The following is a 13,331-nucleotide window of genomic DNA, read 5'->3' on the forward strand; positions in this document are numbered from 1 at the left end:
CAAAATGGTACCAAGACATTACCCCCACCCTATGATATATATCAAATTGTCATTTAGATACAACCAATTCTAAATACAACCAATCCTGGACAAACTCACGGAGAGGAGAGTGAGGCTATAGGTCAACAAAAGAGGGAGCATAGAATGATTCCAGACACTGCCATCCTCCTCTCCCAGATGGGAAAAGTAGGGAGTGACCGGCACACAGACACAGTGGAGCAAAAGATATGTTTACACATGATGACACCTTGACCTCTCACCTTGACCTCTCCCCTCTCTGCGGCCCAAACTTAGTCCTGACAGAGAACAGATAACTGCCAATGGCCACCACTATAGTACAACAAAATACATTCTTATGAGAAATAACTCATAAGCATATGATGAATATAAAACATCTTACCTATGTTACCAACCAATTATGATTATTCCCCAACACTGTCTGTCTGTCTGTCTGTCTGTCTGTCTGTCTGTCTGTCTGTCTGTCTGTCTGTCTGTCTGTCTGTCTGTCTGTCTGTCTGTGTACAGCTGACCTTTAACCCCATAATCCTAACACAGATGGAAGCAGCTCCAGGTAATTCAAACATGTTTATTGGTTGAAAATGTGTTGCACTCTACAGACATACATTAACGGTGTCATTGTCTACAAGCTAGCTAACAGAGGCATGGTCCAAGGCCACAACACTATACGCCAAATGCCATTCAAGCAGCCCAAGTTTATTGGGATACATACTGCAGGGGTTAAAACAACCAGACAAAATGTGAATGTGGTAAAAAATAAAACCAACAAAGAACAGATTACATATTCATTCTATATTAGTAACAGGTGAGTCAGACAATGATAATCTCCATCACAGTGTGTCCTCCCTCTGTGAGAATCTTAATGAAGGACATCAAGGGGTGTTACTGACTCATTTACATCCTGTTAGTCCCTGATTCAGACAGAGACAGTATCCACTGATCCAGACACCTTCCCTGGTAGCACTCTCAGAGGGTGGAGAAAACAGAGATTCCTGATATATGGAAAGACTCTCTCAGTGAAAGTGTGTGTGAATGTGTGTAGATGTGTGTTATTGACAGGGTCAGAGAATGACAGCTTTCCTCCTTCCCAGTCTAGCTGCACTCTGATCCTCTGGGGATTCTGTCTCACTATGAGGGGAGCGAGTGGCTTATTTGGTGCATGTGTGTTATAATCACCACCACCAAACAACACACCCCAGGATCTATGCCAATAACCATTGTATCCCTTCCTCTGGACAGACTCTGTGATCACACCCAGGTCCCAGCCTTTATTCTTCCTAACATCAATGTCCCAGCTGTGTGTTCCTGAGTTAAAACCCTTAGAGCCCAGGACCATTCTATGGCTATCAAACCTCTCTGGGTTGTCAGGAAGCTGCTGTTTCTCATCACTGTATCTCACACTGGTCAGATCATCAGACAGGATGAGATCTGGGTGGGCAGTGTTGAGTTCCAGAGTAACTGGAGCTGGAGAGAGAGAACACATACACACTGGATTAATTCAAATGTAGGGGGAATATATTACTGCATATGATATATAATGCTATGTGTTGTATGTTTTGTGTTACATACACCACCGTTCAGAAGATCGGGGTCATTTAGAAATGTCCTTGTTTTTGTAAAGAAACGCACATTTCGTTTACCATTAAAATAAAATATATTGATCAGAAATACAGTGTAGACATTGTTAATGTTGTAAATGACTATTGTAGCAAGAAACAGCTGATGGAAGATCTACATAGGCGTACAGAGACCCATTGTCAGCAACCATCACTCCTGTGTTCCAATGGTTTATCATTTTTAAAGGCTAATTGATCATTTGAAAACCCTTTTGCAATTATATTAGCACAGCTGAAAACTGTTGTGCTAATTAAAGGAAAGCCGTATCTCAGACTGGCCAATAAAAAGAAAAGAGTAAGATGGGCAAAAGAACACAGACACTGGACAGAGGAAATCTGCCTTGAAGGCCAGCATCCCGGAGTTGCCTCTTCACTGTTGATGTTGTTTCTCAAACTAGACACTCTAATGTACTTGTCCTCTTGCTCAGTTGTGCACCGAGGTCTCCCACTCCTCTTTCTATTCTGGTTAGAGACAGTTGGCGCCAGAAGAAATGGCAGCAGTTTTACGGGGGTCCAATCAATTGTGCTATTATGTGGGTTTTTTTGCGTTATTTGTAACTTATTTTGTACGTAATGTTTCTGCCACCATATTTTACAGCAAAAAGGAGCTTCTGGATATCAGGACAGCGATCACTCACCTCGGATCAGACTAAGATTTTTTCTACAACAAAGACGACGCACAAGATATTCTCCAAACACCCCACAGGACCGACATCCCGGTTATTTGCAAGAGTAAGCGACGCAGGTACATAAGACAAAGAGCCGGATGCCTGGTCAGGCCCTGGCGAAGGCGACTGGGAAAGCTGCCGTTACCGTCAATACTACTCGCCAACGTGCAATCATTGGACAATAAATTAGACGAAGTACGATCACGAATATCCTACCAACGGGACATCAAAAACTGTAATATCCTATGTTTCATGGAATCGTGGCTGAATGGCGACATGGGTATTCAGCTAGCGGGATATACGCTGCACCGGCAAGATAGAACAGCACACTCTGGTAAGCCGGGGTGGGGGTGAGAATATTTGTAAACAACAGCTGGTGCACAAAATCTAAGGAAGTCTCTAGATTTTGCTCGCCTGAAGTAGAGTATATTGTGATAAATTGCAGGCCACACTACTTGCCTAGAGAGTTTTCAGCTATACTTTTCGTGGCTGTTTATTTACCACCACAGCCAGATGCTGGCACTAAGACCACACTCAGTCAGCTGTATAAGGAAATAAGCAAACAGGAAACCACTCACCCAGAGGTGGCGCTCCTAGTGGCCGAAGACCTTAACCTCTCTCGGGTAGGGGGCAGTATTTTCACGTCCGGATGAAAAGCGTGCCCAAAGTAAACTGCCTGTTACTCAGGCCCAAGCTAGGATATGCATATAATTGGTAGATTTGGATAAAAAACACTCTAAAGTTTCTAAAACTGTTAAAATTAGGTCTGTGAGTATAACAGAATTGATATGGAAGAAGAAACCCCGAGGACAAACCATCCCAAAAAAACAATATTTCAGTCTACCACTGTTTTCAATGGCTGTCACTTTTATTAGAAGGCGAAATCCTCCCAGATTGCAGTTCCTAGGGCTTCCACTAGATGTCAGTCTTTAGAAAGAGTTTCATGCTGGTTTTTGGAAAAATTAGCCAGAAATTGAAGTTTTTCTAGGTGGCTCCCATTTTGGCTGTAGTGTTTCCAAGCGCATGGAAGAGAGCGTGTTCTTTTGTATTTTTCTACGGTAAAGACAATAACGATTCTCCGTCTTAAATTTGAACGTTTATTTACGTATTAGGGTATCTAAGGTTTGATTATAAATGTTGTTTAACTTGTTTGGAAAAGTTTATTAGTAACGTTTGGGATTCATTTTGTATGCATTTTGATGGAGGGAAACTGGGTGGATTATTGACTGAAGCGCGCCAGCTAAACTGAGTTTTTATGGATATAAAGAAGGACATTATCGAACAAAAGGACTATTTGTGATGTATCTGGGACCTTTTGGAGTGCCAACAGAAGAACATCAAAGGTAAGGCATTTATTAAATCGCTATTTCTGACTTTCTGCCTGGTTGAAATATGTTTTTCATGCTTTTGTATGCGGGGCGCTGTCCTCAGATAATCGCATGGTGTGCTTTCGCCGTAAAGCCTTTTTGAAGTCTGACACAGCGGCTGGATTAACAAGAAGTTAAGCTCTATTTTGATGTATTACACTTGTGATTTTATGAAAGTTAAATATTTATAATTCTGTAGTTTGAATTTCGGACACATTTCACTGGATAAGTGAAATAAGAAGTTAATGCAGGGAAACTTAAATCAGTTCTACCAAATCTCCATCAACATGTTAAATGTGCAACCAGAGGGAAAACATTTCTAGATCACCTGTACTCCACACACAGAGACGCGTACAAAGCTCTCCCTCCATTTGATAAATCCGACCCCAACTCTGTCCTCCTGATTCCTGCTTACAAGCTAAAATTAAAGCAGGAAGCACCAGTGACTCGGTCTATAAAAAAGTGGTCAGATGAAGCAGATGCTAAACTACAGGACTGTTTTGCTATCACAGACTGGAACATGTTCCGTGATTCTTCCGATGGCATTGAGAAGTACACCACATCAGTCACTGGCTTTATCAATAAGTGCATCAAGGATGTCGTCCCCACAGTGACAATACGTACATACCCCAACCAGAAGCCATGAATTACAGGCAACATTCGCACTGAGCTAAAGGGCAGAGCTGCCGCTTTCAAGGTGCGGGACTCTAATCCGGACACTTACAAGAAATCCAGCTATGCCCTGCGACAAACCATCAAACAGGCAAAGCGTCAATACAGGGCTAAGATTGAATCATACTACACCGGCTCCGATGCTCGTCTCATGTGGCCGTGCTTGCAAACTATTACAGACTACAAAGGGAAGCACAGCTGCCAGCTGCCCAGTGACACGAGCCTACCAGAATAGCTAAATCACTTCGAGGCAAGCAACACTGAGGCATGCATGAGAGCATCAGCTGTTCCGGACGACTGTGTGATCACGCTCTCCGTAGCCGATGTGAGTAAGACCTTTATAAACAGGTCAACATACACAAGGCTGCGGGGCCAGATGGATTACCAGGACGTGTGATCCGGCCATGTGCTGACCAACTGACAAGTGTCTTCACTGACATTTTCAACATGTCCCTGATTGAGCCTGTAATACCAACATGTTTCAAGCAGACCACCATAGTCCCTGTGCCCAAGAACACTAAGGCAACCTGCCTAAATCACTACAGACCTGTAGCACTCACGTCCGTAGCCATGAAGTGCTTTGAAAGGTTGGTAATGGCTCACATCAACACCATCATCCCAGAAACCCTAGACTCACTCCAATTTGCATACCGCCCAAACAGATCCACAGATGATGCAATCTCTATTGCACTCCACACTGCCCTTTTCCACCTGGACAAAAGGAACACTTATGTGAGAATGCTATTCATTGACTACAGCTCAGCGTTCAACACCATAGTACCCTCAAAGCTCACCACTAAGGATCCTGGGACAAAACACCTCCCTCTGCACCTTGATCCTGGACTTCCTGACGGGCCGCCCCCAGGTGGTAAGGGTAGGTAGTAACACATCTGCCACGCTGATCCTCAACACTGGAGCTCCTCAGGGGTGCATGCTCAGCCTGTACTCCCTGTTCACCCTCGACTGCATGGCTAGGCACGACTCCAACACCATCATTAAGTTTGCAGATGACACAACAGTGGTAGGCCTGATCACAGACAACGACAAGACAGCCTATAGGGAGGAGGTCAGAGACCTGGCCGGGTGGTACCAGAATAACAACCTATCCCTCAACGTAGCCAAGACTAAGGAGATGATTGTGGACTACAGGAAAAGGAGGACCGAGCATGCCCCCATTCAGGTTGAGAGCTTCAAGTTCCTCTGTGTCCACATCAACAACAAACTAGAATGGTCCAAACACACCAAGACAGTCGTGAAGAGGGCACAACAAAGCCTATCCCCCTCAGGAAACTAAAAAGATTTGGCATAGGTCCTGAGATCCTCAAAAGGTTCTACAGCTGCACCATCAAGAGCATCCTGACTGGTTGCATCACTGCCTGGTATGGCAATTGCTCGGCCGCAAGGCACTACAGAGGGTAGTGCGTATGGCCCAGTACATCACTGGGGCTAAGCTGCCTGCCATCCAGGACTTCTACACTAGGCGGTGTCAGAGGAAGGCCCTAAAAATTGTCAAAGACCCCAGCCACCCCAGTCATTGACTATTCTCTCTACTACCGCATGGCAAGCGGTACCGGAGTGCCAAGTCTAGGACAAAAAGGCTTCTCAACAGTTTCTACCCCCAAGCCATAAGACTCCTGAACAGGTAATCAAATGGCTACCCAGACTATTTGCATTGTGTGCCTCCCCCCAACCCCCGCCAACCCCTCTTTTACGCTACTGCTACTCTCTGTTCATCATATATGCATAGTCACTTTAACCATATCTACATGTACATACTACCTCAATCAGCCTGACTAACCGGTGTCTGTATGTAGCCTCGCTACTTTTATAGTCTCGCTACTGTAGATAGCATGTCTTTTTACTGTTGTTTTATTTCTTTACTTACCTATTGTTCACCTAACACCTTTTTTGCTCTATTGGTTAGAGCCTGTAAGTAAGCACTGTAAGGTATGCACTTGTTGTATTCGGTGCCCCTGACAAAAACTTTGATTTGATTTGAGTAGTACACACTATTGTACGAGATCTTCAGTTTCTTGGCAATTTCTCGCATGGCATAGCCTTAATTTCTCAGAACAAGAATAGACTTACGAGTTTCAGAATGAAGTTCTTTGTTTCTGGCCATTTTGAGCCTTTAATCGAACCCACAAATGCTGATGCTCCAGATACTCAACTAGTCTAAAGAAGGACAACTTTATTGCTTCTTTAGCGCAATAGTGTTCAGCTGTGCTAACATGTTTGCAAAATGGTTTTCTAATGATCAATTAGCCTTTTAAAATTATAAACTTGGAATAGCTAACACAACGTGCCATTGGAACACAGGAGTGATGGTTGCTGATAATGGGCCTCAGTACGACTATGTAGATATTCCATTAAAAGTCTGCCGTTTCCAGCTACAATAGTATTTTACAACATTAACAATGTCTACACTGTATTTCTGATCAATTTGATGTTATTTTAATGGGCAAAATATTTTGCTTATCTTTCAAAAACAAGTACATTTCTAAGTGACCCCAAACTTTTGAATGGTAGTGTAAGTGCACATGATAAACATTTCGCTAGAGTCGCAATAACATCCGCTAACCATGTGTATGTGACCAATAACATTTGATTTGATTACTTATTGGAAGATCCTCTGTAAACGTACAAAATAAATGTACAGTATGTAAGTAATTCTAAATATCATTCACTGTCTATTTTTTCAGTATTGGAGAGTAATAGTGGTGGTCCAATATACAGTGTGTACAAAACATTAATAACACCTTCCTAATATTTTCTGCAATCAGAACAGGCTCAATTCGTCAGGAAAGGACTGAAGCATTCCACAGGGATACTAGCCCATCCAATCCAATCCTGACTCCAATACTTCAAACAGTTCTTTCAAGATGGCTGGATGTCCTTTGGGTGGTGGCTCATACTTGATACTCACAGGAAACGGTTGAGCATGAAATCCCCATCCGTGTTGCAGCAGATCAAAAACCGGTGTGCCTGGCACCAACTACCACACCAAGTTCAAAGGCAATTCAATGTTTTGTCTTGCCTATTCACCCTCTGAATGGCACAAAAAACGTTTCAACTGTCTCAAGGATTTAAAATCTTTCTTAAACTTGTCTCCTCCCCTTTACCTACACTGATTGAAGTGGATTTACCAACTGACATCAATAACGAATCATGGCTTCACCAAGTCAGTCTAAATCATTGAAAGAGCTGGTGTTCTTAATGTTTTGTCCACTCAGTGTTTAATACCCATTATATCTCAAATACCTACTCACTGTAGTGAACTACTCCCTGCATCTTCTCCCAGACTCTGAACTGCAGGTTTCCCAGGTGCTTTGCCACATCGATCAGCGCTCCTGAAACCCTCTCTGGATCTGGCAGTGTACACTGGGCTCTGGAAGAACATTCAGGAGTCAGTGTTGCTGTGGGGTTTGATACAGAACCACAGAGAAGAGAGAGACAAAATAAAGTCCCATTACCTTTTCACTGTATCCTTGTAGTTCTGTTGGGAAACAAAATAACACGTTAATAGATGCATTGATCTTAGAAAATCAATTACTACAATATTTATTTAATAATTGATACGGCAGTTGATTTATCAGAGGTAGATTAGTCCTTACCTGCAGGAATGAGATGTCCTCAGCTCCCAGCTCTTCTTCTATGGTTCTGATTGTGTCTGAAAGTGATGATATCTCTCTGCTCATCTTCTCAATCTTCTTCTTCATCATCTGACTCTTCTGCTCCTCTTCCTCCTTCAGTTCAGCTATCCTGGCTCTCTCTTCATGATATAGAAACTGATGAAACTTCTTAAACTCCATCTTAATCAGCCTCTCTGTGTGCTGGGCCTGGTTCTGGAGACAGTAGAAAGGAATGTCAAAGAAATCATCAATATCCATAATTCCACAGGGTTATTCTAAATCTTCACAGTATCATTGTATCTCAGCTTCACTCTGTATTCTTACCATGATGTGGTTGGCTGTTTGATCACAGCTCAGTTTAACTTCTCTGAAGACCTTCATCTTCTCCTGTAAGGGCTCCAGTGCAGTCTTGAGTTCCTCCTGGAATGAAACAGCATTATAAAGAGGTGCTGTGTGTAAAAGGAGTGGATTGGCACACAGATCTTAATTCACAATGACTGTATGCACATACAAAAACACAATTAGGTGGGAGCTTATATTCTAACATATACAAGTGTGTATTAATACACATGTGAATTGGAAGGGTGGTTTCTGTATATCCCAACTCCACCTGAGACACCCTTGGAGAGGATGGTTAAGGTCTGCTATTATCAACAGCGACCCGTGGGTCGCTACCTGCTACCCACATACTGTAAGTCAAATCAAATCCAACTTTCTTTGCACCAAATACAACAAGTGTAGACTTAGCATGAAATGCTAACTTAACTGACAAGCCCTTAACCAACAGTGCCGTTCAAGAAGAGTTAAGAAAATATTTACCAAGTAGACTAAAATAAAAAGTAATAATAAAAGTAACACAATAAGGATAACAATAACAAGGCTATATACAGGTGGTACTGGTACAGAGTCAATGTGGAGGCTATATACAGGGGGTACTGGTACAGAGTCAATGTGGAGACTATATACAGGTAGTACTGGTACAGAGTCAATGTGGAGGCTATATACAGGTGGTACTGGTACAGAGTCAATGTGGAGGCTATATACAGGTAGTACTGGTACAGAGTCAATGTGGAGGCTATATACAGGTGGTACTGGTACAGAGTCAATGTGGAGGCTATATACAGGTAGTACTGGTACAGAGTCAATGTGGAGGCTATATACAGGTAGTACTGGTACAGAGTCAATGTGGAGGCTATATACAGGTGGTACTGGTACAGAGTCAATGTGGAGGCTATATACAGGTAGTACTGGTACAGAGTCAATGTGGAGGCTATATACAGGTAGTACTGCTACAGAGTCAATGTGGAGGCTATATACAGGGGGTACTGGTACAGAGTCAATGTGGAGGCTATATACAGGTAGTACTGGTACAGAGTCAATGTGGAGGCTATATACAGGGGGTACTGGTACAGAGTCAATGTGGAGGCTATATACAGGTGGTACTGGTACAGAGTCAATGTGGAGGCTATATACAGGGGGTACTGGTACAGAGTCAATGTGGAGGCTATATACAGGTAGTACTGGTACAGAGTCAATGTGGAGGCTATATACAGGGGGTACCGGTACAGAGTCAATGTGGAGGCTATATACAGGGGGTACTGGTACAGAGTCAATGTGGAGGCTATATACAGGGGGTACCGGTACAGAGTCAATGTGGAGGCTATATACAGGGGGTACCGGTACAGAGTCAATGTGGAGGCTATATACAGGGGGTACCAGTACAGAGTCAATGTGGAGGCTATATACAGGGGGTACCGGTACAGAGTCAGTGTGGAGGCTATATACAGGGGGCACTGGTACCGAGTCAATGTGGAGGCTATATACAGGGGGCACCAGTACAGAGTCAATGTGGAGGCTATATACAGGGGGTACCGGTACAGAGTCAGTGTGGAGGCTATATACAGGGGGCACTGGTACCGAGTCAATGTGGAGGCTATATACAGGGGGCACTGGTACCGAGTCAATGTGGAGGCTATATACAGGGGGCACCGGTACAGAGTCAATGTGGAGGCTATATACAGGGGGTACCGGTACAGAGTCAGTGTGGAGGCTATATACAGGGGGCACTGGTACCGAGTCAATGTGGAGGCTATATACAGGGGGTACCGGTACAGAGTCAGTGTGGAGGCTATATACAGGGGGCACTGGTACCGAGTCAATGTGGAGGCTATATACAGGGGGCACCGGTACAGAGTCAATGTGGAGGCTATTTACAGGGGGCACCGGTACAGAGTCAATGTGGAGGCTATATACAGGGGGCACTGGTACCGAGTCAATGTGGAGGCTATATACAGGGGGCACCGGTACAGAGTCAATGTGGAGGCTATATACAGGGGGCACTGGTACCGAGTCAATGTGGAGGCTATATACAGGGGGCACCGGTACAGAGTCAATGTGGAGGCTATATACAGGGGGCACTGGTACCGAGTCAATGTGGAGGCTATATACAGGGGGCACCGGTACAGAGTCAATGTGGAGGCTATATACAGGGGGCACTGGTACCGAGTCAATGTTGAGTCTATATACAGGGGGCACTGGTACCGAGTCAATGTGGAGGCTATTTACAGGGGGTACCGGTACAGAGTCAATGTGGAGGCTATATACAGGGGGCACCGGTACAGAGTCAATGTGGAGGCTATATACAGGGGGCACCGGTACAGAGTCAATGTGGAGGCTATATACAGGGGGCACCGGTACAGAGTCAATGTGGAGGCTATATACAGGGGGCACCGGTACAGAGTCAATGTGGAGGCTATATACAGGGGGCACCGGTACAGAGTCAATGTGGAGGCTATATACAGGGGGCACCGGTACAGAGTCAATGTGGAGGCTATATACAGGGGGCACCGGTACAGAGTCAATGTGGAGGCTATATACAGGGGGCACCGGTACAGAGTCAATGTGGAGGCTATATACAGGGGGCACCGGTACAGAGTCAATGTGGAGGCTATATACAGGGGGCACCGGTACAGAGTCAATGTGGAAGCTATATACAGGGGGCACCGGTACAGAGTCAATGTGGAAGCTATATACAGGGGGCACCGGTACAGAGTCAATGTGGAGGCTATATACAGGGGGCACCGGTACAGAGTCAATGTGGAGGCTATATACAGGGGGCACTGGTACCGAGTCAATGTGGAGGCTATTTACAGGGGGTACCGGTACAGAGTCAATGTGGAGGCTATTTACAGGGGGTACCGGTACAGAGTCAATGTGGAGGCTATTTACAGGGGGTACCGGTACAGAGTCAATGTGGAGGCTATTTACAGGGGGTACCGGTACGAAGTCAGTGTGGAAGCTATATACAGGGGGCACCGGTACGAAGTCAGTGTGGAAGCTATATACAGGGGGCACTGGTACCGAGTCAATGTGGAGGCTATTTACAGGGGGTACCGGTACGAAGTCAGTGTGGAAGCTATATACAGGGGGCACCGGTACGAAGTCAGTGTGGAAGCTATATACAGGGGGCACCGGTACCGAGTCAATGTGGAGGCTATATACAGGGGGCACCGGTACGAAGTCAGTGTGGAAGCTATATACAGGGGGCACCGGTACCGAGTCAATGTGGAGGCTATTTACAGGGGGTACCGGTACGAAGTCAGTGTGGAAGCTATATACAGGGGGCACCGGTACGAAGTCAGTGTGGAAGCTATATACAGGTGGCACCGGTACAGAGTCAATGTGGAGGCTATTTACAGGGGGTACCGGTACGAAGTCAGTGTGGAAGCTATATACAGGGGGCACCGGTACGAAGTCAGTGTGGAAGCTATATACAGGGGGCACCGGTACCGAGTCAATGTGGAGGCTATATACAGGGGGCACCGGTACGAAGTCAGTGTGGAAGCTATATACAGGGGGCACCGGTACAGAGTCAATGTGGAGGCTATATACAGGGGGCACCGGTACAGAGTCAATGTGGAGGCTATTTACAGGGGGTACCGGTACGAAGTCAGTGTGGAAGCTATATACAGGGGGCACCGGTACGAAGTCAGTGTGGAAGCTATATACAGGGGGCACCGGTACCGAGTCAATGTGGAGGCTATATACAGGGGGCACCGGTACGAAGTCAGTGTGGAAGCTATATACAGGGGGCACCGGTACCGAGTCAGTGTGGAAGCTATATACAGGGGGCACCGGTACGAAGTCAGTGTGGAAGCTATATACAGGGGGCACCGGTACCGAGTCAGTGTGGAAGCTATATACAGGGGGCACCGGTACCGAGTCAGTGTGGAAGCTATATACAGGGAGCACCGGTACCGAGTCAATGTGGAAGCTATATACAGGGGGCACCGGTACCGAGTCAATGTGGAAGCTATATACAGGGGGCACCGGTACGGAGTCAATGTGGAAGCTATATACAGGGAGCACCGGTACCAACTGTGTTAATTGTAGTGATTAATACATCTCCTACCTTATGATCCAGTACAGCTTCATCTATTGGGCAGCAGTCATGGCTTTTATGCTTTTTGGAAGTTTGGCACACAAAACAGATGGGCTGTTTATCCTCCAGACAGAACAGCTTGAGTTTCTCACTGTGCAGACTGCAGAGCACCTCAGGCCCTGCTGAAGCTCTCTGACTTCTATCGTGTAAGTAGGCCTCACACAGGTTCTTTAAAACCAGGTTACAGGGGGGGAATTCCATTGATGATTTCTTTCTGCAGACTGGACATTCCCAAGATGTCTTCTGTTTCCAGTATTCCTCCAGACAGGCTTTACAGAAGCTGTGGCTACACAACAGGACCACAGGATCCTTGAAGATGTCACAGCATACTGGACAGGAGAAATCAACCTCGGAGAGAGAAGCTTTAGAGGCCATTTCTCACTGCTTATCTCTGTTATGAAGGTTTACTTTCACTTCTGACTTCTGAACTCTTTTGACTAAGGTTCACTTTTGAAAACTCATCTGAACTTAGAAATCTCTGTTTTCCTGACGGTGTTCCTTAGTCTTCAATTGTTGTTTTGATTCTTGGTTGTTTACAAAGAATTCTAAATAGCTGAATGTTACAGCGCTGTTCTGTTGTGAGCTTTTCTCCTTCCTGTTAAGCAGGAGTAGGGTGGAGCTCTCTGCTGAGTTGTCTTTATATCAGTTTGAGTCTGTGCAGGACACTTCCGCTAGATGTCAGTGTTTGGTTAAATATAACTGGATTTTATTGCTTCAAAAGGCCAGGTTCATGAAATTTACCAAATAAACTGATCTAAGGTTTCTCCTCATCTGACTTGACTGTTAGCTGAATTCTGACTATCTATGTCTCTGGTCAATTCAGCACCATAGACAGCAACTGTATGGAAATGCAAAGCAGTCAACTTCAGCAGCTGAAACTCCTACATTGGACTGGAGTTTACATTCAGTCTGCCAAG

General features: G+C 45.0%; 1 protein-coding gene across 1 annotated transcript; it reads right to left on the reverse strand.

Annotated features, from left to right (window-relative positions):
- Positions 1 to 566: 566 nt before the first annotated feature.
- On the reverse strand, positions 567 to 13,295 carry LOC110492546 (zinc-binding protein A33). Its single transcript, XM_036947558.1, has 6 exons — positions 12,385 to 13,295; positions 8,298 to 8,393; positions 7,956 to 8,186; positions 7,815 to 7,837; positions 7,611 to 7,729; positions 567 to 1,482 (listed from the first exon to the last, which is right to left on the reverse strand). The coding sequence occupies exons 1-6, from the start codon at positions 12,787 to 12,789 to the stop codon at positions 935 to 937; spliced, it is 1,422 nt and encodes a 473-aa protein (XP_036803453.1). The 5' UTR covers positions 12,790 to 13,295; the 3' UTR covers positions 567 to 934.
- Positions 13,296 to 13,331: the final 36 nt, after the last annotated feature.

The sequence above is a fragment of the Oncorhynchus mykiss genome, chromosome 16 (assembly GCF_013265735.2).
Source record: "Oncorhynchus mykiss isolate Arlee chromosome 16, USDA_OmykA_1.1, whole genome shotgun sequence".
Lineage (NCBI taxonomy): Eukaryota > Metazoa > Chordata > Actinopteri > Salmoniformes > Salmonidae > Oncorhynchus > Oncorhynchus mykiss.